This window comes from Anas platyrhynchos, chromosome 14 (assembly GCF_047663525.1).
Source record: "Anas platyrhynchos isolate ZD024472 breed Pekin duck chromosome 14, IASCAAS_PekinDuck_T2T, whole genome shotgun sequence".
Classification (NCBI taxonomy): domain Eukaryota; kingdom Metazoa; phylum Chordata; class Aves; order Anseriformes; family Anatidae; genus Anas; species Anas platyrhynchos.
In genome coordinates, this window is record NC_092600.1 from 6704688 (window position 1) to 6730409 (window position 25722).

Sequence of the window (25722 nt, forward strand, 5' to 3'; positions counted from 1 at the left end):
TTTTCTGAGCTATCTTACTAATTTTACCCCTGCATAGACTGTGCTTTCTAAGCAGACAGAAAGTGGATGATTTTTGTCATCACTCCCCTCCTTGCTCGAGAGATTTAAGAATGAAGCTCACAAGATGATGCAAGTGTGTTATAGCCACACAGCTGCACCATAAGGCTTGCAAAGCGCACATGCATAAAGGGCTTCAGTCAACCAAACCTGCCTCGCAACACATCCCAGCTCCTCCAGTCTAGACCTGCTCCAAAGGCAGTGCCTTGAAAGCATCCGGCTTCTGAGTACACTGATAAAAGCTGTCACAGAAGACAGCCTGTGTAATTCACAGTACATGCGAGCTAAGGCCCAGTTTTCAAAGGTGGCATGCACCATATGGCTTCCTTATGTGTCTTGATCCCAAATCACCTCAAGATAATTCCACTTCTTTAAAGAGATGTGGAAGGCAACGAAGTCATTTAAGCACATTTCCGAAATACTGCCGTGGCTCTCCACTGACACCGCTCTGCTGTCAGGACGAGCAGAACAGGAGAATGATCACACCAAAAGCTTAGGAAATATGACTGCAGATGTTCACTGCCATGTTAAATATAGGCATCCAAAAATAATTTCTCTCCCGGAGAAATAAATCTTTTCTCTAGCAGGAGGGTCAGGAGCTCAAACCAGAGGCTACACGCTCTTCCCTGCCACATTCAGCACATGAAGTGGGCTGCAGCACAGAGAGAAGAAAACCACAGCCCTCAGCAGTTTAGCTGGGGCAGTCCCAAAGATGTAACTCCCAGGCTTTTCCACTGCACCCCTGGCTTCATGTGCATGCCTAGAGACAGGGGAATCTGCCCCAGGGATGTCTCTTCTTTGCCTTGTTCCTTCCAGACCAAGTCTTTGCTGGAGTTTTGCCTGCTGCTGACAGCAGTTTCTGTCCTGGCAACTTTCTCTTTTGAACGTCAGTTCCACCTGTCTTTCCTGTTGGAGCCTTCTGGAATAAATGGTGCCTTAATTAGGTTAATTACACCTTTAGCCATCCATGTGCCTACTTTGCACGTACCATTAGAGTCCATTACACAGTGCAGTTTTCCCAGTTTTCCTCGTGGGAAGTAAACTTGATACTTGATGTGTGAAGCTCTCCATGGCTCAGTTGTCTTGTACAATATTTGTGAAGTCTGAGGCCTGTTTCCCCTCCTTGGAAAGCTGGTGCTCCTGCTGTGTCTGTGTTCAAGGCCTGCCCAACACAGAGTGGTCAGTGGCTCTGGTTTCAGAGACAAATGCATTTTATTAGAGGCATCTCTCTGCAATGTCAACAGAAGGTTTGTACGACATCTGGTGAATAGTGAAAGAGTCTTTGTGATGCTTGTGAAAAGTGGTACAAATTAGCATCCTCCGGCCTCCTGCTGCTTTTCTGTCTGAATAATATTGTACATGGAAAGTTTCTGCTGAGAAGCAGTGGGGTTTTCTCGGTAGCTGCCTAAATCATGTCACACTCTTCAGTTTACACTGAGCAACTGCCTGAGACAGAAGCTGCGTCTGTATGTGCGGTGTCACTGCTCCCAAGTGATGAATGACCCTAAGTTTCTAACAACTTCACTTCCCGTGCTCTGGCTGGCCTCCTCACAATTTGCATTTATGCATAATGTTTTACATGATCTCTCTTGCTCCCTGCAGCTCACTAGAGAGCCTTTTGCTTCAGGAGCTTAAAAACTCTCCCAGAATGGAAATCAGCAGAGGAGAAGAGGTGCTGTTTGCATATTACGAAACATCAGCAAGAGATCTAAATGTTTTCCTGTTGTTAGTGACACTCCCCCATTCTTCTCCCCAACACACACATCCCATTTTTCCAAACTATTTTCTCAGTCCCGTTGGAAGTATAGGATGTTCAGAAAAATCTGAGATACTCTTGGTATCTTCACTGACCTGAATGAAAACAAGATGGCTCAGTATTTTTTACTAGCAGAAATCTTTCCTGTGAACACAAACCTCTGCAAGTGAAACATCTAGCAGAAACACCTTTCTCAGAGGTATTGTCTCTCTAGGATACGCTATAATAATGCTTAGTGCCTGAGAATTTGATGTTGCCTGCCATTAATAGTAACGGGGATTGGTTGTCCAAGGTCTTATAGTTAAAAGGTGTGCATCTGAGATGGTCTTCTGTAAGTGATGATGTATTCAGCAGCTGCTTCCACATCCTGGTGCTTACCTTGGTGCCAATGACATTAATTTCTGGACCAGCTTTTTATTAAAGGTGATTTTTATGGATCCAGGTGCAGGTTCAGAAGATTGTAGCTGTAAAAGGCCCCTCTGACATGCTGGTAAAATGACACAGATTATACCCAAGGGTTTTTAGGATTTTGCTTAATTTCCATCAAATGTTGCTCCTTGGCTGTGTTGACTTTTGGTAGCTGGGTGACATTCACACAGAGCACTCCAGGTTTGTCCACAGTTCCTTGGAGCAATAGGGCAGAGAGGGGGGTCCCCCAGCTGCCCCTTCCCCACTGTTTGCACTGCTCTGTGGGACGGACGCCTTCACCTCCCGCAAGAGGGAAGCTGCCCTCTGCAGCTGGTTGCAGTCCCAGTTTACCAGGCATCACCTCTCCGTGGAAGCTCCATCTGGGCACGTTAGCTAGCTGCATTTCATGTAAACTGTTTGTTCCACCACCCACAAGAAGCTATTTGCACAGAAGTTTCACCAGAGACCATAAAATCACAAACCATAGGTCCAGATCTTGCCATCTGTCGCAGTTCTGCGTTCCTGCTCCCCAGACAACACAGTCTCCCACCAGGTTTAAAAGATCCCAGGCTTAAACTTGTTTGTTTGGGATTTTTCAAAAAACCTGGTGTTCAGAGGCACTGCGGAAATAAAAGTCTGGTAGCTATTATCATTTATTGCCCTCGCAACACAGACAGGATTAAAGCTGTTCTAATGACAGGGAAGAAATAGTAATATTCCCCCTGACATTAAGTAGGCCTGAAGAAAGCTATGAGCACAATGGAATGGAACATTAATGTGAAAAGGAAAAATAAAAACCCTACAACAAATGACTATAGCAAAGAACCACCAAGGGAGACACTTAAACCCACAAAAGGCAGCACTCTCAGATGTCAAAGGATCTTGTCATTCTTCACCTAACCCAGCCCTCGCTGAAGTATTAAATGGGGTTTCAAAACCGTTTGTGCTTTGGCAGACCTTAGGTGAACACAATATACAAACGGGTAATACAAAAGGTAATACTCTGGGGACTTAACCCTTACATACTGAACGTAGCTCACTGGGTTTGTACTTTTGCTGCTTCTCTTTTCAGAAGGCTTTAATGGTTCCAGTTATTGCCAAAAAGATGGCAGTTTTGGAGCAGCGTTGGCACATGTAGGTTTTGGGGCATCTGCTTTGCTAGCTCAGCATATACCTGCAATGTTGCCTTGAAAATGTATAGAAAACATGAATGTTTATAAATAACACGTCAGGCAGCCGGTGGGTTTAAGTAATGCTTCTCAATTCAAGCCCCCGAGGACAAGATGCTCTGTCAGGTATGTGAGAGGTTTGTTTTGAAGAAGAATGCTTTGTCCTGGATAAGAGCAGGTTCTTCCTTCTCGCCTGGACCAGTGAGACAATTCCTGTGGAGAGGTTAGCTTGGCAGTGCTTTTCTGCTCACAGTAAACCCTATGCTTTTTGTCTGTGCCTTTTTATTTTTAAATGAGCAGGGAGTCAAATAATGTCAGAAATGCCAACAATAGCATACCACAAGAGGGAAACATTTCATGTGCCCTCTGACAGCCTGAATCAGGCAGCCCACCTCATAGACTGGAAGATATTTTAAAGCAGAACACATACAAGACATCATTACTACTGAAAAGATCAATCAGGTTAGGGAAAATTCCCCTGATTCTCCATTTAGGTCCCTCCTTACCCTTTGCTTTGCTTGCTGTACTTAGCCAGCCATACTATTTCTCTCCTCTCTGCTGGGAAGGTAATTCTCTACTCCAAGGAAGCTATTCAGGGGCTTTCTTTATTGTTATTTAGCATGTATATATTATAGTACCTGACAGAGGCCTCATAGCATTGTGCCAGGCATCCTACAAACATACAGACCAACAGGTGCACCTATAGCTGGTACCTGTGTGCGAGGGATACAGGGTAAGTGTAATTCTGAGCAAGTTAGAATTAATAATAATGCCCACACTTGCTATGTAGGTGTACAGGATATGGTATATCCCCGTGTTTCTTTGAGGGAAACACTCCCCATGATTTTTTTAAAAAAAGACATCATTACCAGGAAGGGGAGTCAGTTTTTAAGGAAATATAATGATCTCTCTTCATTTGCATGAAAGTAGGAATTAAAAGCTGGGCACACCAGGACCATGCCCTATCTGACTGTACAGAATTTAGCACCAGCTTTGCCTGGCTGCAGAGCATTAGGGTCTGGTGCTGATTGCCCAGGAATCATTTGGGAGCATGGAATTCTCATTGTGGAAGATGTGCATGCATGTATATGTGTTCTGTCATGTTCTTTGTCTGTCTTGAAAAGAAAAAAGACACGGTGTTAACAAATGAAGTTGTTAATTTCCAGTCTGTTATCAAGAAAGGCTTAAAATTAGTTGTGTTAGTTCAGTGGCATGCAAGGATGAGGTTTTATGCACCATAGCACAAAACAATTAAAAGTTGGAAATTTTGAAGCAGGAGTGGAAAAAAAATAATAAAATAAAGGCAGAGAGAAAAGAGAAGGGATTATAGGTGCTCACCTCTGGCTGCATGGGGAAAAGCAGGCTTCAGGCATGAGACCACATCATCGCTGCTGTGAGAACATTTGTCTGTAGTTGTCCAGGTTCTGTGATCCAAGCTGCTGTGCAACCTGTCAATTCTCAAGCAGGTATGTGCTCTCAGTGCGTGTCTTGCATCTTGCTAGTGAAAGCACGGTGTCTGGGAGAGGAGGTGTTGAAAGCCACCGTGAAATATTAGAGACAGAAAGGAGAGGTCTGCGTGCAGGTCAGAACTCAGCACTCCCAATTGTTGGTGAGGTCCCAAAGCAGGCACAGAGAGTACTGTGTGTAGACCCAGGACTGGAGAAGGTCTCCTGGGCCACCTGATCACCTACTGTCATCGATCAACAAAGGAGACCTTCCCACTCAGACCTGTTCTCCAAGTACAGCTGTTCCTATTGCCCTTCTTGCTGATAAATGTGCTTTCATGTCTCTCCATGGAAATAATCCTGTTGAAAGTGCGTTCTTCAGTCACCTGCCAAATCATGAATGTGGTCCTGGTGATGTAATTTACAGTGGCCCCAAAAATATTAATCAGATTGATTAAAAATGGTCAAAGGCTCACAAGGTGTGATTGTAATGGAAAATTAAATGTTATTGGGCAGATAGGCCAGGCAGAGAGGCTGATACAGAGTTGCAGTTAAAGATAGTCTTGATTACTATCTTTGTTACAAACCTGGAAGAAGGAGTATATTTATCATAACTGAACTCCATGCCTGGAGCAGAATTCCAGTAAGGGCTAAAGGAAACATCTTTATGAGCAGGAAATAATCCTAAAAAAATGGAAATGGTACATCTGGGAAAACTTATCCAGACACTTTTCTCAACTGGAGGTAACAACGTGAGTCTCATAAATACCACAGGGAACACATCAAAGACTGAGAGATCAGTTTGACTTGCAAACTGGTGCATCTGCAAAAACACAGACCAGAGAAAATTTGGGAGTATCTATGCACATATTTTATGAAGCAGAGGACATGGGACCAAAATGATTATTAATGGGATGAAGATTAAAAAAGGATTTAGGTAGATGTTAAAAACCTCCTTCCCCAGTGGAGTTAAACATTAACATTGGAATTGCTTTTCCAGACAATGTCCATAGTCTGGCTTTTGCATTGCAACCTGTAGCCAGTTTCAAGGCAGACACTTATAAAATCCTCACCAGAACCTGAGGCTTGCACTGAGGACAGTCACAGGCTTAATGTCTAGAAAAACTGCCCTAAACAGATACGATGCATTAGGGAAAGAAAAGATGCTAGTGAAGACAAAATGCATTTCATCTGCAGTGAACTCTTCTTTATGCGATGCATTTGCTTTCTGCTACTGCTTTTTCCCACCCCTCACCCCCACTCCCATCTTTTTACACTGCTTTAATAATTCATCTCTTACAGGCTGGAATTAAATGTTGTGCTGACCTAAGAACCAGCATGCCACGTACCGTATTAACATGCTGTGGGTTTAGTGCTTTGTTCTTCTCCTCTGTTGTTGCTCATGCTTCCAGCAGAAAGCTGCACTGTGCTATTGTAGTTAGTTTTCCTAGTATAGTACTATTTGTAGAAGGACTGACATAAAACAAAAGGCCATCTAATGAAGCAGCAGAAGCAAAATTAGTTCAACCCTCATCCCTCACCTCCTTTTATAATATAGCTGTCTCTTTTCCCTTTGTGGTAATCTTGTTTTAATATTTATGACTGTGCTTCAGACATGGAGATTTCAATGAGGATGAATTTTTGGATTTCATTTTCATTGCAGGAGGTTAGGTTAAAGCAGGATAACTGGTCTTCCAGGGCCCATGGGGCTGTGGAAAGGCCGTGGCTCTGGTATGGGTTACTGGAAAAGCTGAAGGCAGTAGGCAACATGAACCTTACACAGCATGAGAGCGGGGCTCAGGATACAGTCTCATTTGGGGACTATGCAAACATGTAACGGAAATAGTCTCTGACCCCAAGGACTGGAACAGATGGGGCTAATGGAAGGCAGTCCTTCCTGCACCTTATAGGCAAGGATCCAAGTCATGATTAGATAGCAAACCTGAAACAGCTGGCACTGAACCTGTTTCTCCTTACACATAATCTGTTAACCACGGGACTCTCATTAGCCAACCTGTCCCTATTAGAATAACCTGATTCTAACTGCAGAAGGAATGGGCCTCTGCAAAGCCCAAGTGCTGCTTGAGATGGACATCAGATATTTTCCAGTGGTGTCTCTGTTGTCTTCCTATGAGTTAGTCATCATTTGAAGGATACCCAGAAAAAAACAGTTTGAAAATAATGTTTTAGTTATGGCAACATCCAAGTCTGTGGCTCCAAAAGTCCCAGGTCACAAGAATTACATGCCTGTGTCTCCTCTGGATATTTGTCCAGAGCATGTTAAAAGACACTCATGATATCAGAGTGTTCTGTGTGGGGGATTTGCACATAATATGTAATCTTCATTCACATTAAAAGTGCCACCATTATTGGGAAATTGATCAAGTATTGACTGGAACCTCTTCAATATATTTAATGTTTAATTTTCTTTGATTTAATAAAATGGTAGCAATCCCTAAGTAACTATATGGTTAAAATCAAGCAAAGCAAACAGGGAAAGTCTTGACAAACACCTTGACTTTACTTTTTTCCTTTTTTCAACAAGTTCAGTGACCTAGTTAAGACCTTTAATATTTGGATTTTCTCTTCTGTTTTGTGATCTTTTTGGGTAAGAACTGTGTTTCCAGGCTCTAGGAAAAAAAAAGTTCTGAATGGGAAGCACAGGAATGGGAGAGCAATGATTTTCAGCTTGTCCCTTTAATAGAGAGGTTAAAGTCATCTTCAGATTCCCTTGGCCACATCTTCAACCACTGTGGCTATAATTCAAAAGCACACTAAATGACTGAGAGTCCTGAGGAAAGATTTGTTGTCATGTTGTTAGTTTTTGTTGACAAAAGCTCCCATGCCATTTCTGTTTCCTTAAACTCAGCAGCATACAAGAAAGAAGCATCCCAAATCCATTTTGATCTCAAGGAAAACATCATTTGCAGTCAGGTAAACTATGACTTATTTGTCAGCTGTGTAAATGTAACAAAAAGAAAAAAAAAAGAAAGAAATTCTAACCATAAACAGTGATGAGCAGATAGATTATTGTTTAAATGTGAAGGAAGGAAAGCAGACCTTGATGTAGAAATCAGCAGCGCTTTGCTGCTTCCCATGTGGTCAGAGCAGCAATGAAGGAAAATGATGGAAGGGACCACATTTCAGTGTCTTTAATATATTTGAAAGAGAAACATATATTTCTTGTGATATTGTATCAGCCCAATTTGCAGTTGATCGAATATATGGGACATATCTGCTGTCAGCTATATGCATGCATGGAGCGATGGGGGAGTGTAGAATCTGTTTGGCTTTCCCCTGCTTGAAAAATCTGTGGGAACATGCTGTCGTTGGGATGTGCTGAAGAGATGCGCTCTGGCACCTACGCCACACTGGAGAACTGTGAGGACAAACATTTGGGAGGAAAGCTGAGCTGATCCTAATTGAAGCAGACACTAGTGCTCTTTCATTGAAACTCCACCGGCTTCGCCAACCTGATGTCAGGTTCTCCATCACGGTGTGAGGGTCGCCTCTAGGCAGGGCATGCTAAAAATAAATTACGCATGCACCTCCCCTTCTCTTTCCCACACACGCACACAAATACTCCAAGTGAGCAAAGAAAAGCATGTGGGATCTGCTCCTTGACACCACTGCTGTCATTTTGCTGCAAGTGCAGCTCTGGACCAAATGAGGATTTTGGTTCTGTGTCCCTGGAGGTCTGGGCAAATGCTGAGATGGGGGCTACAAGTATTGTAGAGCTGGCATTCAATAGCTCGCAGAGGACAGTAGACTGAGCTGACTATTTTGATTTCCTCAAAGTCTGGCCACACTTGTCTTGAGATTTTTAGAAAACATCTGTTAATGTGATTTCTGAAGTGAGCGCAAGTACTTGTGTGTGTCAGATTGGATGGTTTCAAAGATCTCTCATACTCTAAATTTCCAAATTGCCCTTTTTGCCTACCCGCTTAGTCCATGGAGAGCATTTTGTTCAAAAGTCCTCACAACATCTGCAGTTGAGCATTACAGAAATGGTTTGTCAGGAGACGGTGTAGAGTCTTCCCTCCTAGAGGCTCACCTGATGTGACATCCTCCTGGGTGGGGAAGGGCTCTGAGGTCTGACAGGGACCATCTGTGGGTTTTTTGTTGGTGGTGTTTGTTTTTTTTTGTCTCCTTCTGCAACAGAGATTATGAATTGTTTGTGGGGAACATCTGGGGATATTGCATTTAATCAGTTTTTTTACTGCTGCTGTTGCTGTGGGTATTAGCACTGTCTCTGTTATTCCTGTTCTCTGACAGAGGCACACAGCAGTTGAGTCTCCTGAGAGCTTAAATGCCTTCAACTAAACCATATTATTGACTTCCTTCAGGGGTAACTGGGTGAAACCTAATGGTCCGTGAGATACAAGAAGTCAGTAGAAATGATCTAATGTCCCCTTCTAGTCTTAAACTCAGTGAAATGGGGAAAATTCTGCTTCTAAAGGAAATGGCAGATGAGCAGTTGCCAAGATCTCCTACCAGGCTTCTCCAGCTGTGTCCATGGGAAGCAGTTCCCTTTTTTTCACTCCTGTTTGCAGATTCTCAGCAGGATGGCACCATTCTCACTCCTGGAAACCAAATCCTCATTTCCATCCTTCTGTGCAGCCCTTTTGCCTTTCTTCCTCTTTCAGACCCCAAGACCGGCAGCCCTTCTTTGTGGTAACCATTTCTGAGAGAAACTTCTTGGTGTCCCTTCTGCTTTCAACAACATTCACATAAAAGATCCATTATATCTGTCATCTGCCTCCCATGGGAGTCAGTTCAAATCTTCATTTCCAAATAATCCCTGGCCCTCCTGAATGCCGAAATCAGTCTTGTGCAGCTGCTCTCTTGTTGACCACTTGACAGCTTTAGCTAAATAAAGTGTCCTAGAAATTTGTATAGACTCAAAGCATATCTTTTTCTTTCCTCTTCTGCAGAGGAAATGTGCAATTTAAAGTAGTAGGCATGTATTTTCTTAGAAGTGTTTGCAAAGGTGACCAGAGCTGCCTCTCTTCAGCTGCTAGGTAGGTGTCCCATCCTGCTTTCAGTAAAACCAGTGTTTCCTCTCTCAGATTTAAGTGCTTTACCTGGAATATTTCCATATGAAAAGGGAAATGAGAGAGAAACTGCAGGACTAGAAATCCTACAGCCTGGGGATTTCAAGCATGACTGAAGCATGGATGTTTTTCCCTGTCAGAATCCAAGGGCACACCAGCTCCGCAGTGGCTCTATTTCTCTGTAGGAAGAGGGGGGCCTCCAACGTTTCACCCAACCACATCAGTCACCCTCTAACTAGGTACCAGGAATCTTATGAGGTTATTTTGATTTCTACTGTAAGTAGCAGTGTTTGGAGAAAGATCTGAGGAGCTCCCACCTCACCTGGTTGCAACAGGCACTGTGGTGTTGTGTCCAAAAACAGCTGGCTGTCACTGAGTTGTCTTTCCAGCATAACCAGGTGACGGTCAAGTTAACGCCTTTGCTTTTACCTGATTTATTTTTTTTTTTTTTGTGGAATGAAAATCTGAGGAAAAAAAATAATAATAAAATAAAATTAAAAAATAATTAAAAAAATAAATAAAAATCCTCAGCAATGAGATCCTGTGCCTGGAGAATGAGGGATCTGGATGGCAATGGTGCTTGGTGCCAGGAGTGTCCCATCCAGAAACCCAACCAGATCAATTGTGCAAGACTGCTCAGGACAAATGCAGATGTACTTGCCATCACTCATTATGAACTATATTTTCTGAGTTTTTTTTTTTTTTTTAAAGGGGAAATCCTTCTGTAATTAACTACAAATTCACTGTAAGATAATAGCACAGTTACAGCCCAAAATAAATATTCTCTGCCCTTCTTTCCATTTGTACAGCCCAGAGGCCAAGAGTAGCACATGCAAACCACCACAAACGTCTGCATTTGCATCTAAGTAAACACTCTTCACTCATGCTCACATCCTTGGTTTTACACTTCTGCTGCTGAATACTCCTAGTCTCCTGCCTACAGGCATGAGCATCAGAAGCTGAACTGTCCAAATTCAACTGTGAATTTGTGTTCCTCTGCAAAAAGAACCAGCCTGTGGCCATCTCGCTGCTAACAGGTAGTTAGCATGAGGTTTGCAAAGAGTGATATTATCACAAGCCAGTTGACCAGAGGAGCTCATCTTCTTAGACTTTTCATCCCACTATGATCTTTATCCCTGTCATATTTCTTAATCTTTTCAGAAAGGCATCAGTCAGAGAACTGTGACTGCTGAGGTGCTGATAAGCTTCCTCCCTACTGCGAAAACAAAGAGTAGTTTACAATATTTGCTTCCTCTAGTTCAGGTTTATAATAGTTAAGAGAATTTTGTTAGGAAGTTTGTTCTCAAATGCGAACAAAATTATTAATAAATTTGCTTAATAAAACAATTAAAGCAAGTATAAAGAAACTCCAACTACCTCTTTGTGCAGCAAATAAATGGCAGCAGCCTCTTTTTAATTCTACTGGGTTAATACACTTGGCATATCTGTAATTTAAAATAGCCCTGAGATTTAAACCATTTTGCAGCCACTGCTTTTACATGTTGCCAAGTTCCATCCCAGAAAGGTGGCTTCAGTTCTCTTGCTCTTCATTTTTTCCAGCTTAAATAACACAACAGTTTCTTTGTTGTTCCTTGGGTGATAACCCTCAGCAAGTCTTTTTTTTCCAAATTATCTGCCTTGTCCACAGCCCCTCATGGTCTCACAATACAAAGCAAGCTCGGGTTCTTTCCAAACATACTAATGATAAAGACTGTTCGTTCTCCCAGTCGGCTTTGGTGCAATCTGTTTCAAACATTGGGATTGATGAGTGTCTCAGAACAGTGTAGGAGGGCTGCCTGAGCGTGACTGAGCCACAGAGTTTAAAAAAAAAAAAAAAAAAAAAAAAAAGATTCATTTCAAATAGAAAATAAAATTCAAGGAAGCTGTGGTTTGACTAAAACAAAAAGCAAGCAAGCCGCGTTTATTGTCTGGATTATTAATTGTGCTGTATTTTTCAGCTGCCCTGAGAATGTCACTTTAATCATTCGTTGAATCTGAAGCCTGGGTCTCCAGAGATCATGTTCTGATCTCTCACATATGGTATATCGCACTGTTCATTAGACCCACTGGTCCAGTCACATGGAAACGCCGTTCAGACTATTTCTATCTGTATCTGCTACTTTTCTTCCTGAATGTGTCAGTCCCATGATGAGGGCAGTGACTCCAGCTGATACAGACACAATTGCTGATTGCAAAGAGAGACGCTGCCGTGAAAATGAAGAGAAGAGGGTTTTATTTCCGTCACGGTTCAGCCTTCAGGAAAAGTCCCTGCCCTGCAGAAATACAAATTCCCATGGGGGAGGAAGGTGCTGAGGTATTTGAGATTGTGGGCAGTGGAAAGCAGATGGGTTACCCTGGGGACACAGTGCTGGGCTGGGATGACCCAAACATGGGCTTCTTTCAAGAGGAAGGGAAAATGCTCACCAGTGTCACGAGACACAGCTCTCAGCTCTCAGCAGTCTTTGCGGTCTCAGAAATCTGGCAGCTGGAATTTCAAATATCTGGGAGCAGAGACTTGCTTTGCACAGTTGGAAGCAAGATTTCTTGCTCTTCCCTCTGAATATTTGATGCTGGCAGTAGAGAAGTGGGAAACAAGGTGATCTTATCCAGGATGGCCGTAAGCCAGTCGGCAGCACTGTCTTCTGGTCCTCACTGGAGAGACAGGGCTTGGACAGAGCCCAGCTAAGCATGGAACAAGCTCACATTTAGGAGCCTGTTTTCAGCCACACGTGCAGAAGAGTTGGTACTGGCGGATACCAGCAGAAACCAGGTCAAGGGATTCCCAAGCAGCGCAGAGCGCTTGCCAGGGGACCCCAAAATGTCACATCCAACTTCTCACCCTGCACTCTGCAGGGTGAGCCGGGGAGCAGGGCGTGAAATGTTGAGTCAGGATAAATGTCACAGCCAAAGGTCTTCAGAAGCAGAGTGACAACAGGAGGAGACACAAGTGCCAGGAGTTCTGACACAGGGAAAATGCTGTCACTGCCACCACCTCCAGCCTAGAGATTTATTGATAGTAAATTAGGATGTGCCATAAACAAGGGTGATATTAAATGAATCTGACTGTCTCAGGGACTAAGTTTTACAACCCAAAGTGTGAGCTTTCTCTCCCTTACTGAGATCCTGAGGCATTTTTGCAGCAGCTCCCACGATCTCATTAAGTGCTCTCCTGAGGAAGGCTCCGACCCAGGAGAGCCCTCTCTGTGTGACAAGCTGCTGCCTGCCGAGATCAGATGCAAATATCCGCTGGAGAACGTGGTGTGCACCCTCCAGGAGTAGTCATGGAGACCTCTTGGGTCACCACCATTGCCTCACCAGGTCCACAGCCTCCTCTACCACAGCTGTGGAGGAAACCAGAAATTGCCCATCAGGTGTCCTCAGGTACCAACGCACATCTGGTATCAGAGGATCCGACCTCAGTGCCACTAGCTCCTGCTTGGGGACAAACCTCACTGGAGCTGCCTTGTGACAGCATTGAACCTAGGTGATCCTTTGCCCTCTCAGGGTGGGCTCAGCTTCTGAGGCCAAACCCATGGCTTCCTCCTGGAGTCACTGGCCGCAAAGGGCTGTGTTGTCCTGCACATGCTTTCTTTCTGCTCCATTAATGCAGCTGGGGATGTGATAGAAAGCTCCAGCTTTCTCCCCCAAAATAAAACAACTCCAGGGGCCAGACATCTGCCATGCCAGGGCATGGTGAGCCACCACACTCTTCTTGGGGCTTCCCTTGTTCAGGTAATACACGTTTTCCCAGAAGTGGCAAAATCTTCAGCAGAGGCCTGGGGACACTGTATTCCAAATCCCAAATCCTTTCTGCCTATCAGAGATAAAGCAGGTCTGTGGAGTTCAAGGGCAGAGCATCCCATGGCCACAAGCCCTGATCTTCATGTGGCACAAGTTTCATTCACCAACCCACAGGGCTCAAGGAAAGTGATTTAGTCCTGACAGGCTGCAACTTATCTCAGGGAAAATGTTTGTTTTGATGGTATTCCTGATGAATCTTCTTGTCCTTCTGCTCTCATGACATTTCTCTCTGCTCCTCCAGTTTGCTCACAGTTCTCCAAGGGCGTCTATGCCATCTTTGGTTTTTATGAGAGGAGGACTGTCAACATGCTCACATCTTTCTGCGGGGCTCTCCACGTCTGCTTCATAACGCCCAGCTTCCCCGTCGAAACGTCCAACCAGTTTGTTCTCCAGCTTCGCCCAGAGCTCCAGGATGCCCTCATCAGTGTCATCGAACACTACAGCTGGCAGAAGTTTGTGTACATTTATGACGCTGATCGGGGTAAGTCACAAGCACCCCAGGAGAATTACTGTGCAATTATATGTAGTGGTATAGATAGATTTGGCTCAAGAAGATGCCCTACTATAGGTTTCTGGAGATTGAGAAGCTATCTAAAGGCAGGGTAAACCTATGCCTTTCCTGTTTTTTATTCTTTTTCTAAATATCCGTTACTGACTGTTGTGAGTGTGGGACATTGATATATAGAAAAAAAATAATCAGAACCAGTACTTCTAGGTTCATAGAGTCAGACCAGAACCCAGTAACACAATGGAAATATTTCATATATAAGAGGCTTGGGTTTCACATGGGGAAATTGTTTATATTTAATACATCCTATTTTCATGTCTGTTCAACTCAAGACCACTCAGTCCTGCACTTATGAATGTGGACAGCTGCTAAGGTCTCACCTAAGCCCCCACCCGATGATGATATGTGTGTATGTTTGCAGTGGTAGTTTGGAAAACTCCAGGTTCTCTAGTTAGTGTTAGTTGTCTGCTTAAAATAACAAAAGCCTTTGTTGAGTTCTAAGATATGGGCTAACTTTTGAAACCATGAACAAGGCTAGTGAGTCATTGCTTTGTGATTCAGTTTCCCCAGCTCTCAGATGCCTCTAAAGCTCGGAGGCTGAGAGCAAAGCAGCTTTGTGAAGGACAGTACAGAGGTAAGGTCATTCACAGCTATGTCCTGGAAGTTATCGTTAGCCCAGGATGACGTTAAGAGACAAGTGTATGATGTAAAAGCATCCCACCCAGCTTTCTGTTGTCTCAAGGGATGGACATGCTCTGTATCCCAACAGAACAGCAGTAGGCGGGGTGGTCTAGCAGACTGCAAAACAGTGCTACCTGTATCTCTTCTGGAAAGCTGTGCATGTAATTTAGGCAAGATCCTTTAAACAATAATGAAGTCTTCCAATGAAGTGTTTCAAGGAGAGACAGGGATGCTGAATATGATCGTGTACTGTGATTGTTAAGGAAGTCTCTAACCCTAACCCTAGGAACATAGAGCCTAAACAGATAAAAAAATGAGAAAGGAGCTATGGCCCAGAGAAATGATGTGATTTGGATAGTGACAGACAAGAAGACAGGGATTAAAACTCTTATCTGAATCCCACAGTGGGGCCTGATCCACGAGACTGATCTGTCAATTACAAAAGAAAACTAGGCCTGGAATCATCCTATTTTCCTGCGCTAGGACAGAAAAGGCAGGAGCCATTAATTCTAGGCCAGCTGTGTGTGGGCAAAATGCTAGACTATTATCTGCTCGTTCGAGTTCTACTGTGCTCTTGTAGTGCTACATCCAGCCCAGCATGGGACAGCTGTGCAAGCTATCAGAAGGACAGAAAAATGGCATTGTAAAACTACACCTTGGTTTTCCCTCTATTGTCCTCTTCTCCCTCTCTTCCCGTCACAGGATTGTCAGTCCTACAGAAAGTGCTGGACACTGCAGCCGAAAAGAACTGGCAGGTGACAGCTGTCAACATCCTGACGACAACAGAAGAGGGCTACCGCATGCTCTTCCAGGAGCTGGAGAAGAAGAAGGAAAGGCTGGTGGTGGTGGACTGTGAATCTGAGCGGCTGAACATCATCCTCAGCAAGGTTGTGTCACTGTAGATCTGCTGGGAGGGGGCTGCATGCACTGCAGAAGTTTTTCTTCCCCATTCTTGTCTGATCCATGTCTCATTGCAGCTCATCATGCGTCTGTGTGAGCATTGGAGGTATTTTTCCTTTGTGTTATTTTGGAAAGTGTAAAGTCATATAAGTACTAGCAGCTCCTGTGTATTCATGCTGAGTGAGCGTTGCTGCTTCATGTTCCTTACTTGTCTGACTCCTCTTCTGAGTACTTCAACTCCCCTTACTCCCCAACAAGTTTGCTTTGTGCTAATTCCTCCAAGCAGTGTGCACAAGACATGGCACTTTCTAACTCTGCTGAGTTTTCTCAGGTTTTCCCACCCCCTGTAAATTGGAGTGGAAGTGTGAATTGGCACTGCCAGACTCCTGGTCCTGCAGACTCCATGTGCGGCACCAAATTCTCACAACCAGTGCCAGCAGGAAAGAGATGGAGAAGCTTTATGGCACATGTAGTGTCCTTAGGAGCACTGCCTGCAAACGAGGCTGAAGCCCAACACTGTCCCAGGGCATCCAGCCTGCAGCAGGATCAGATGTTCCCAGCTCCCATAAAGACTTCAAGCAAGAGAAACTGGTTCATTCCCATCCATCTCCTGGCTGTTTTGTCAGCTCAAGACCAACAGTGTGATACTGCCATGAGGCAGACAGGTAACATGAGGCAACAGAGAACTCAGCATCCCTGGTTGCATGCCCAGCCTTGTCAGTCTAGATAAATCACTCAGTATTGTAGACCCCCTTTTTTTTTCTTTTCTCTTTCCTTCCCTCCATGCCTCTCTTAGTGCTTTCCCTGAGTCCTGAATATGGACTTGTGCAGACAGGAGACCAATGCAAGCTCACGGCAGGCCTATTCTTGCAGGTTTTTGAGTCCCCTCTTCAACTCCAGCCACGTCTTGCCCTCTCACACATACAGCCATCGTCTTCCCAAGCCGCAAATCCCATCCCACATGGTTTAGAAAGGGCTCAGCAGTGCCGAGCAGCCATTGCACGGTACCTCCCACTGTCATACTTCTTATAACCAGCTCACTTACCTCGTGCTTCACACATCACTTTGTCTAAGCTACCTGTCACCTCCTGTCTCACACTTCAGCTGCTTGCTGTCTGGGGCAAGGACTGCCATTTCATCAGCCGCACGGCTCGGTGACGAGCACGATCCATCCTTGTTGGATGTCTCTGGGTGCTACTCTGCTATAAATCATAACAAAGGAGGCAGCAGGTTTTAACCTCAAAGTATAGGTCACACATGAAAGAGACACCAGATTGTTCTGGAGGGTAAAGCCTTCAAGTCTTCTCTCTGACCATGCAGCAGCTGCAGTTGAACAAAATCTTTGATAGGACCTGGTAGTGAATTTGCCTTTCTTGCAAGCTTTCATATAAGGTATATCAGATTTCTAGGGTTAATAATGTTGCCTTTTCAAATCTGGTTTGTCTAATAGAAAGCAAAGTTCCATAGTCAGAGGTTATCTAGTTTGCCTAATATGAACAGGAAAAGAAGGCTCTATTTCAAACTTCTTCACATAGCAGAAGCAAGAGTTAAATTTATATCCAACTAAAGCTATTTGCCTTCTCAAAAAAAAAAAAAAAACAACGAAAATTGGTCCTGCTGTTCACCTGTTTCCAGGGAAATAAGAGATGATGCTGTGTGTTCCTGCATAAAATAACAATTCCAACTGATCTCTGTGCTCAGGGGTAACTCTTCTGTTAGGGATAGGGCTGTAAAGATTTTTCTGACCTCTGCAATTCATTCCTATCCTTGTTTGACTTCTTTTTCTGAGTCCAGAGGGATGTCTGGAGCAGAGGCAGTCATCCCAGTGTAAGCAGAGGATGCCAGGTCTCTTGCAACATGGGGATGACCAGAGAGGGGCAAAGATAGTGTTCGGCTCATTATCACAAGAAATTCAGCTGGGACTTAAACTCAGGCTGTCAGCTGTCTCTCAGCTCCCCACACCAGCAGCCTCTGCATGGATGTCACTGTTTTGTTTGTCCTGTCTCTTTGAGTGTCTGAGGTGTTCAAAGAGCTGCCTCAGCCTCTCAGGGACATTTTAATGCATTTATCTTTTTCCCTGACAAGCCTGTCTCTGTCTTCTGGTGGCTGTGGATTTGTGCTCCCCAGTGAACAGAAGAGCTGGGGATGGCTGTTAAGCAGCAGTCACTCATGCACACACAGCAGTGCTTGCACACATGTTTAATTTCTTCTGCACACCACCTGCATGTAACACAGATAACCCCACTGACTCCAGCGTGGTGGTCCTCCTGCTCCAGAGACCTTAGCTGATGATGGTGCCAGCACTCAAAGTGTTAATGATACATGGAAAATGACCCGATTTCTTTCTCCTCTGTCATGTCTCAAGGGCATGATTTATCTTTACCAAGGTAACTGTCATTTATGAGCCAGGCTTCGGTTCAGGGCAGGATATCCATGGGGCTGCGCTGTGTAGCCTTAATGGGATAAATAAGCGGTGGGTTGCATTACATCAAAGCACTATATTGTTTCTTCCTTGTCTCTCATTAAAATGAATAACTGGAATTTCTCCTTTGCTACTGTTTCACTCTGAGAGGATTTCTCTCTAATAGATGTCAAACTGGCCCATTAAGAAGTGGGTAATGAAACCTAGGTGGCCCAAGCGAGCTATCAGCATGCAGCCCAGCACAGCCTCTCACTACGTCCAGCCTAAGTGATAAATGCTATTATAACCTCAGCTTGCTACTGCCATCCGGACACATTAGGACTGAGCAAGCATTTTAAAATAAATTAAGATCACAAATAACTGTGTAAAACACAGGAAGCAAGCCTCATAATTCAGGTGGATGGGCTGCAAGATTAACAGCTCAGGGAAAGCTGGTCGGCAGCCCTCTCCGGTTCATCGACTCTGACACCTAATAAAATAACAAAGAGGGAGTTTGGGCAGAAGGAGCCAATGCCATCTATTGTTGATGCTGGAGAAATGGGGAATTGGATCGTAATTCTTAGGCATCGCTGTGCCCCAGAGATGCTCCTTCCTCCCACAAGTTCTGGGACTTGCTGCAAGTCAGTTGCAGTTGATGAATGGAAGGGGACAAGTTGAGTCTGGTTTTGCTTCTCAGATCTGGCACTGGAAGATACTCAGATGGAAAATTACCAATAATAAGAATACCTATCTTTGGTATACAGAGTTTTTTTCTGAGTGCTTCAGACTCCTCTGCAGTAGCCATTCTGCGGGAGCCTGTGGGGATAACCACAGGACAGTGAAGCTGGTGGAGCTGAGATTAGTTGTGTAAGATACTGCTACTAAATGAAGCCTTCAGTGAAGTTAATTGCAACCCCTACATTAATGCTGAGAACCAGATGAGTTTTAATGTGCCTACAAGAGCACTTCATCAGAGAAAGGCTAAGGCAGATGAACCGGTTGCACAGAGTGAGTGTCAGCTCATTTATAATCCATTTGGAAATCCCTAAATGGTTGCTCGTGATAATCTGGGAGTGCAGTCCCATGGGAAGGATCAGTCTGTGCACGCGTGCCCTGGTCTTTGATGCTTCCCAAACACCTGCTACCAGCCTAGGGTGTGAGAGAAATCCTGGGTAGACCGATCTCTGGTCAAATCCAGCACGGCAGTCTCTTTGTCATCGTTCTGCTATGAGGATCTTTCTGGCCTCGCTGCCATTCCTGCAGACTTTGCCTGAGCATTAGCAATGCAGGCAGTAATTCAGAAACAATTCATACAACAATGGAAATAAAGGGGTAGTGCTGCTGGAAAGGAAACCTTATGGAAACAGTGCAGTTCCCTGAGAAACTGACAATTCTTTTTCTTTTTTTCTTTTTTTTTTTTTTTTTTACGTGCTTTTTTCAGTGTTTTCTTTTTATATGTGGATTGGTTCAAGTGCAGATGATACATGGCTCTAAGTAAACTGGTAAGAATTTAAGAGTACTGCTGGAAATCAGTAGAGAGAAATTTCAGTGGAAACCTAGAGCCAGCAAACAGAATGTGATTTTCACTGTATTCTTTCTATATTGTTTGAATCAAGGAAGAAGAAAACCATCAGGGACCATCTGATCTGTGACCCTCTCCCCCATAATCACAGGCAACCCTATATAGGTGTTGCCTTTCTACCTAGACAAGGGAAACTTTCCCAGCTACCAAGCTAACATAGGAACTTTCAAACACTACAGATCTGTAAGCAGTTGTATTGATAAAAGAGAACATAGATCTGACTGTACAGGCATCAGGGAGAACAGAGCGTGGCAAAGAGCATGTATTGCAACGCCATGAATATGAAGTTATAAATGATCTCAATGAACGTGCAGGGAGAATCCTCTGTTGAGTGACTTGCTCAGGCAGCTTTGTTCTGGAGATGTGGTTTGAAGCTACCCCAATGCACTAAAGGAAAAAAGCTGCCCTATAGCTGAAACCTGCAGGTAAGTGGCTGTGGCTGGGACTCGTGACAAGGGAATGTACAGAATGGCTCTCTAGTCTTGCTCCATGTTTCAGTTGTGGTCACAGCACAAATGGAGTCCAGCTCTCTACTTTCTTTCTTTATTGTCTGTTTAAAAAAATAAATAAAATAGCAGTCTTTTTTATTTATTTCCTTTTTTTTTTTTTTTTTTTTTTTTTTTACTTTCCTGAGCCCAAAAGAAACAGGTTGGTTCCGATAATTTACTCTCCATGCCTATAGAATCTGCTTGGGTATCTTCTCTGGTCTAATTTCAGGATTGCTTCTCGAATGTGTAAAAGCACTGTCCTTCCTCTGAAAAGACTGAATTTTTATTTTACTATGTCTTCCTCTCCACGTCTGAACAGTCTCATTGGGAAAAAAATGGGTAGGGAGGGCAAATAAATGAAGCTCTACTTCCTTACCTGGTCTTTGCTAAATATCCTTGGTTTTCATCTTGCAGATCATCAAGCTTGAAAAAAATGGGAATGGATACCACTACATCTTGGCAAATCTGGTGAGTTGATTATTGCTTATTTTTCTTACCATTCTCAGTGTTTTCATTGGTATCTCATACTTTCCAAAGCATTATATTTACAGTTACTGAGATTGAAGTCTTTTTAAACCATGTTTTAGTGGATTAAAAAAAATACCAAAGTCTTTTGCAGTATTCTCCTTGTGGTGCTTTCTGTCTTGAGCCAGCAAGAATATCTCCAGGGTATCTCCAATGTTGCTGGGACTTTTTGCCTGCAGATTCAATCTGTATCTTTTTAAAGCCAATTAAACCAACTGTCAATTAACGCCTGTTGGGATAATGATTTTTTTTTTTTTTTTTTGCATGTCATGGGCTCCTGAGCTCCTGGCATTGCTCTCCCAGCTCCTTTCAGTTGGGCCACCAAGGATCTGTTGACTGCTGGTAACAACTTGCATTTCCCAGCTGCTTTCAGCTTCATCTCAGTGTTTCACAGCCAACCCGAGAGCCCCACGAAGGGCAGACTTGTTAATGCTGATGCACCAAGATCCCTCTGACCTTCCAGTTGTAACTATTCTGCAGCTTGGTGCTAAATCAAATCTGACTGTCATGGCTCTAAGGGAACCATTGGATTTAAGGTTTTCTTTAAGGAAAGGGTTGTTCTTTTACTGCAGGGAGGCATTGCCTGAGGACAGAGCTGTGCAGCAGCAGAGCCGTCTTTATGGAGCAATATGCTGTCTTCTCCTGGGTGGTTAAAAATTTTCTCTGCTTAGGGAGGTTTGGGAAGAGATGAGAGAGAGGAATAGCCATTGTCCATGGAGCAGAGGAAGGATTTCCATCACACAGCTCCTGCCCTCTCCTCCCCAGAGGTGTCTGCCCATCGGGGAGGGCAGCACAGCATGGGCTGGCACTCAGGGACTGACCCGCTCTCCCAAGGACTCCTGATGTGCAGAGTCTGAGATCTGGGGGGTCTTCTGTCCCACAGGCTTGGTGCCAGCCTGTGCCATGTCTGTGGGGATGTGGTGTGGTGTCCGTGTAGGGTCTGGAGCTTTCTTCCCTCCCACAGCTGCATCTGTGAGGCAGCACGTCAGGGCCAGGGTAATTAAACTTTAAACTAGCAATTAGTCAAGCAGTTGCTGCCGTTCTCCTTCTCTCAGTCCCAAGATAACTCTGTAATTTACAAGACAAAAATGGCCACATAATTACCCCTCAATGCCCTGCTACTGACCCTGCATTTCTGCGCTGGGTGCCTACCATGTAATTACAAAGTTAAAAATGTTACATTGTGCAGGGGAGACATGCAAACTGCAGAGCAGCCAATAACTCCAGTTGCTCATTTAAAAAAAATATATATATATATTATTTGCTGTAACCCAGGTCCTAGTCCTCAGATGTTTATGAAAGTCCCTTCATTAAAGTTAAGCAGGGAAGCTACCTGAAGTAGCTGCAGTGCACGCATCTGTGTGCTTTTATGCATACCCATGCAGAAGGCTAAATGAGAATGATGTCAGCTCTGCTCTTTGCATGGTTTCACAGGGATAAATACGTTAAAGGCATGAGGTGGTCTGATACTCAGGTGATGGAGTTGTGAAGGATATTTCCCTCTGTCTTATGATACTGCTCTCTCCCACTTTCAGCCCGAGAAAGCAGACTTTACTCATCTTTAATTTGTTTTCTTAGCCTTTGCACAAATGCTGAGAGGACAGAGCTGTCTAGAAGAGGGCTGCATACTCAGCCAACATGAATTATAAATAATTAACTCAGAGCAAAAGGCTTTTCATCTCTTGAGCCCCTCCACAGGGAGACTATGCCTCCCAGACATGGCTCAGTGGGGGCTGCTTTGGGTGCCCAGGACCCACAGGGACTGACGTGACCGCCAGAAACCACTGTTGTTTGCTGTGCTTTTCAAGCAGCTTTGATTTTGCAGGGAGAAGAGGAAGGGTGAAGGGAATAAAAACTATTTGTTTTTTTTCCTGTTGCTTAAAGCAGCAATGTACAAGAGCCAAACTCCTGAGATAGAAAGTTTAAAAAAAAAAAAAAAAAAAGAGAGAGAAGAAAGAGGAAGGGTAATCAAATAACTTGGGAAAATGATGGGGGGGGGGGGGGAAGGGGGAAAAAGAAAAAATAAAAAAAGGAATAACACTCTTGAAGATTAAGAAAGCCCTTTCAAGGACAGAACAAGCTTTGAGGTTTTGCCATGCACATGGGCAGGTTCAGACACCAAAAGCTAAATCAGTGCCTGTGATGTGCTGCACCCACATGAGAGCTTAGTTCTGCAAGGAGGTTGGCAAAAAGGCTGTGATGATCTTGTGTTCCTGAGACAGCTGTGGTGGTGAGGCAGGACAGCAAGCCTGCCATACAGAGATGGTGAGAGATGTTATATGGGACCGGCAGAATGTGGGACATCAGCATCTGGGAGGGTTAAACCAGTGTGATTGCTCAAATCCAGGAGATTATGATAGTTTTTACCCCTCTTCTAAGGACATCTCATTGCTGGATTAGAGCCTTCGGAGGGTGTAGCATGCAGTAATTTATTCACACTGACTCATACATATAGTGGATAGACCTTAAACACCCCATATTTTCCTCTGTAGCCAAGTCCTTGGAGGACGGGGCGTGCATTGCCCACACACATTCCCACATGTGCATACATGCACACATAGAGGACAGCCTGGTTTTGGGGAAGTGGCTCATACTGGAGGGCTGGGTCTAAAGAAAATAAATTAAGAGTTAAGAACTGTAAATGCCTGAACATTTCCAAATCAGTTATTTCTTGTCCTCTGTGCTGATTGATGGAGTCCTGGTTTTAGGATTCACATCCCATATAGATATAAGGCTCTTAGCCCTGGCTAGGACAGGCTCTGCCGTATGCAAGTCAAATGAACCCTCATGGTTCGTGCTCACCAGTCTACCTGCACCAGCTGGAGCAAGTGTCTTTTTGCTACATTTCCTGAGACCTTCCCCATGGGGAAAAAATAATGGAAATGACACACTTGAAGCAAATGTTGGGAAGTGTTTATGGATATCCTCCTCCCAGAAATCTTATTTTTGGCGATATTTTTGTTCAGAGCTATACTCAACCAGAGTCAGAAGCAGCACGCTGCTGTCCAGTTAGCTCCAAACTGGTGCTGCATCGGGAGCGCAAAGCAAGGGAGGTTGTAAGGAAATGCACAAGCTGAATAAAGCCTGCAAAAATCATCCATGGAACATCTGAAGACAGAGGAATTCTCTGTCTGGTCACGGACAATTCATGAACAAAGAGGAACTGGCTTGCATTAATCACTGCTTGTTTGCCCAGCGGTTGCTGTCGGGCAAGCTGCAGTAAAGCACCAAGCAGAATTTGACAAGTAGCAGCGAATGAAAGCTAGTATTTCCTAGCAGGAACAGCTTTCTTTTTTTTTTTTTTTAGTGAAATTGCTGTTGCCAAGGTGAGACAATAATATCTCTGTGTTCACAAACAAAATGAAACCATTCTGCACCTTAGGCCATGGACAAACATCCTTCTCTGAATCTGCTCTGCCTGTTAACGACACAACCATTCTTGTCTGCTCAGCCCTGCCCATCCCAGGAAGGTTTGTCTCCAGCATCATCACCAGGGCAAGTGTTCATGTGAGCATTCTTGCCTCTCCTTGGGGCAAATCTGCCAATGTCTGTGGCTTTTGCAAAGTCATGAAAAGCAGAATCTCACCCAGTACCCATTAGAGTTACCTCAGTTAGCTTTTACCGGTTGCCAGCCTGGTTGTTTGTCAGGTATGCCAGCACAGGGCAGTTGCATTCATCTCTCACTCTCTCTGTACTTTTCTTTTTTCTTTTTAGAATTCAAAGAGGTTTGGCAACTTTAAAAAGTGTTTGTTTTTGTGTGTCTTATTTTTCTAAGCTTTGTTTTCAGCTTTTGAGAGCATCGTCTAGCAGCCACAAAGAAAAAAATATAAAGTCAATAGTATCAGAGGAGCAAGCTTAGAAACTTCTGGGATTTTTCTTTTGATGTTACAGACTTGTTCCCCATAACCTTGGCTTCGTGTATCTGTTTTTCCTACACCAGGGATGTAGGTTGACTACTGTCAGTAGTGGGAGAACTTCAGCTCTCTTGGGCAGAGAGAGAGAGAGGAAAATTTTTGTCTTAAAATAAGTGACATTCGTGTGACCTGTCTTTAAAAGAAAAGTATTAAGGACAGCTGCCACACACGGTGTTTTAGCCTTTTTTTTTTTTTTTCTTGATGCATTAGTCCAGGTTCTTCTTTTAGCAAATGCTCTTGTTTGAAGTTGAATAGATAAGTGTCTGAGATTGCTGATGCTAGGGGTAGCGAGGAAACATAAAGATAAAAACAGATTCGATTAGTTAAGTAAGCATTTTTTCCTATGCCATTTTACATCAGCATGTGTGAGTGCTGAGTTAGGCCATGGACAGAGTTCCACTTTGCAAGCAACTGTAATGGTTTCGGAGGTTACCAGCACAGCAGCTTTGAGAGCAGAGAGGCTTGGGCAGGAGTCAGGCAAAATCTGCTGTTTTGGTTCAGTTCCCCTGTGGTTTAAATGCACCCCTTTGATATTTATTTATTTATTTGTTTGTTTTTCTCCTGAAAATAAGACATGCAGCATGTGCTCAATCTGCAATGTGTGCTGCAGCCACGTGGGGAGGGTCTGCTGTGCCCATGATGCTGGGTACAAGGACCAGTGCACGAAGATGCACTGGTGGCACCGGCCGGTGTTGATGACTCTGTTGCCTGCACCGAGCCCCTGATTCAGCTTGCCTGTAGCTAAAATGTTGTGATTTTCAGCCACCCATCTGCTTGAGGGCTGCCGTGGTTATTTGAATCACCTTCAGGTATTAACATGTTCTCCTGCCCCCTGACGTCCTGCTTGCAGAAGGGACAAGTGAGGTCAGCAGTAGTCAGGGCTGAGTCAGTAACTGGTCTGAAACTGCTTCGTGGGAGTTTCTGGAAGGACATGTACAGCACTGGCTTCTTGGCCTGGTAGGATCTCAGGATGCCTGATCTGGCAAAACTGCTATTCTAATGTTGGAAAGAGATGTCCTAAGTTATTTTGGGG

General features: G+C 44.1%; 1 protein-coding gene across 6 annotated transcripts in view; it reads left to right on the forward strand.

The window, feature by feature from the left end:
* GRIA1 (glutamate ionotropic receptor AMPA type subunit 1) overlaps positions 1-25722 on the forward strand; it is a 190462-nt gene that overhangs the window by 108099 nt on the left and 56641 nt on the right. For all 6 annotated transcript variants that reach the window (XR_005269366.2, XM_072023203.1, XM_072023204.1 and 3 more), the window contains 3 exons: positions 13932-14171; positions 15582-15766; positions 20665-20718. Coding sequence is in view for 5 of the 6 variants with exons in the window: in XM_072023203.1 (XP_071879304.1) it covers positions 13932-14171; positions 15582-15766; positions 20665-20718 (479 nt within the window). In the remaining variant the exon portion in view is untranslated. The remainder of the gene's footprint in view (positions 1-13931; positions 14172-15581; positions 15767-20664; positions 20719-25722) is intronic.